This window comes from Rhagoletis zephyria, unplaced genomic scaffold (assembly GCF_001687245.7).
Source record: "Rhagoletis zephyria isolate East Lansing unplaced genomic scaffold, Rhagoletis_zephyria_1.1 Rzeph_scaffold_46210, whole genome shotgun sequence".
NCBI lineage: Eukaryota > Metazoa > Arthropoda > Insecta > Diptera > Tephritidae > Rhagoletis > Rhagoletis zephyria.
In genome coordinates, this window is record NW_016203265.1 from 270 (window position 1) to 2,324 (window position 2,055).

A 2,055-nucleotide genomic window follows, 5' to 3' on the forward strand; every position below is an offset into this window, starting at 1 on the left:
AGGTTAATTCGGCGTTTAAGTCTTTCTGATATGAATGAACATTCCGAACCGGAGTCTATTAGTGCACGGGCTGAAAAATTAGTATTATTGAAGAAGACACGTGCCGTTCCTAATAGGACTCCCTTGTTCGTGTTGGCAAAACAGGACTTAACGTTATTAACCGGACTCCTATTTCCTTTTTCAGAGTTGCGTCTGGCCTGGGCTTGCGCAGAAGTTGACGGCGTGTCATCTGAAAAATTTGGTTGTTGCCTTTGGTTCATGGCTGCTTTTGGCTGAGCTGCTTGATTATGCAGGAGCGTGTGGTGCCTTTGGTGACAGGTGCTGCAGTTAAATGAGCATGTAAGCAATTCAAGCAGCCATGATTCTCCTTAATGAAAGCTATTCTCTTTGACACCGTGAGTTCGAGAAATTTGTGGCATTTCGATAATTTGTGGTTACTGCTTTTGCAGAATAGACACATGGCTTTGGCTACAGAAGCTTGAAATGCGCCAAGTCTTTTTTGCGGTGTTTCATTTGTATGCCTACTATTGTGGGGCTTTGGGGTTTTGGTATGTCTAATACCTGTTATGCCCGAGACGGTTTCAAGAGTTTGGAATCGGTTGGACAGAAATTTGTCCATATCCTCCCACTTGGATATTTCCGTCTTGTTCTCGATCGTTTGTTCCCACAATGCTAAGGTACTTTCTGGCAACTTCGTTGAGCAGAGATAAATAAATATTGCATCCAGNTATTTCCGTCTTGTTCTCGATCGTTTGTTCCCACAATGCTAAGGTACTTTCTGGCAACTTCGTTGAGCAGAGATAAGTAAATATTGCATCCCAGTTTGATATGTCAATTTTATGGCTTTTTAATGATGAGATGCAATTATTTATATCTCGCTGTAGTTTCTTAATCGAGATTCCGCACTCGTTTTCTACCGACTTTAAATTAAAAAGAATTTGTAACTGGGAGTTTACGAGAATACGTTTGTTCTCGTACCTATCAGTTAAATTTTTCCATGCAGTGGCAAATCCCTCGTTTGTAAGTGGGCATTTTTGTACGATATCTTTGGCCTCCCCCTGTGTTTTTTGGTTGAGGTGGAATAATTTCTCAACCGGGGTAAGGCGCTTATTCAGTATATATATGGCCGTAAACATGTCTCGGAATGTTGGCCAAGAGAGGTAGTCGCCTTTGAACACGTCCGTATCGCACGGGGGCAGATGTATATTGTGTTCCTGGACAGACACGCCCTCTGTATCTTTTTCGCCCTTTACTAACTTTGCCTGGAAATCTGACATGTTCGACATGCAGCGCAAATAAACAGAATAGGAGCTCTTATACCTAGGCTTAACCGTAGAGACTCCTTTAGCGTCTAACGTGTCGGAATGCACTAATTCCTCGTAAGCTGTTTTTACCTTTCTCCATATTGCCTTAAGTTCCTCTTGCTGAAGAGTGAGGGTATATTTTGTATGGTCAGTTTGGGCCGTGTCATTATAGTCGGCCTCAAATTCTGCCACAACATAAGTCAATTTTATGAATTTATCCATTTTTGTTGATCAGAACAAAAAATTTTGCAAACTGACAGGTATTATTTAGTACAGAGAAACCACTGGAGACCAAGATTCAAGTACGACTTCACTTGAGAAAAATGCTTAGAGACCACCACAATCCCAGATTTTAACACAAGAATTTCTAGTGTACTTTCACACGTATTAAGAAATATTCTTTTATTTGTAATAATATATATGTATGTATTTTTTAATGGTTATACGTATGTATGTATCTGTAAGTATGTATATATATTTTACTTTTTTCTTATAATTGCAGAATCTAAAAACTCGCCACCCAACTCTCAATTGTAAGTGACTTCTTATTTGTCCAATATTGTGTGCCGCACGCGAATAGTGATTTTGTGGATGAAAACTTAAAGTGAACTCAATATGTGCCAACCAAATTAATAACAAGTGAGGTTAGAATCAAAACCCCGTGATGTGTTAGTGTTGATGTACATACATACATGTGTATATGCAGTGTTTAAAAAACTTAAGTCGAAGTAGCAAAAGTAATAAAATTTTC

General features: G+C 39.1%; 1 protein-coding gene across 1 annotated transcript; it reads right to left on the reverse strand.

The window, feature by feature from the left end:
- Positions 1-256: 256 nt before the first annotated feature.
- LOC108355491 (uncharacterized) lies at positions 257-1,526 on the reverse strand. Its single transcript, XM_017606653.1, has 2 exons — positions 786-1,526; positions 257-691 (listed from the first exon to the last, which is right to left on the reverse strand). Exons 1-2 carry the CDS (start codon positions 1,524-1,526, stop codon positions 257-259), a joined length of 1,176 nt encoding a protein of 391 aa, XP_017462142.1.
- Positions 1,527-2,055: the final 529 nt, after the last annotated feature.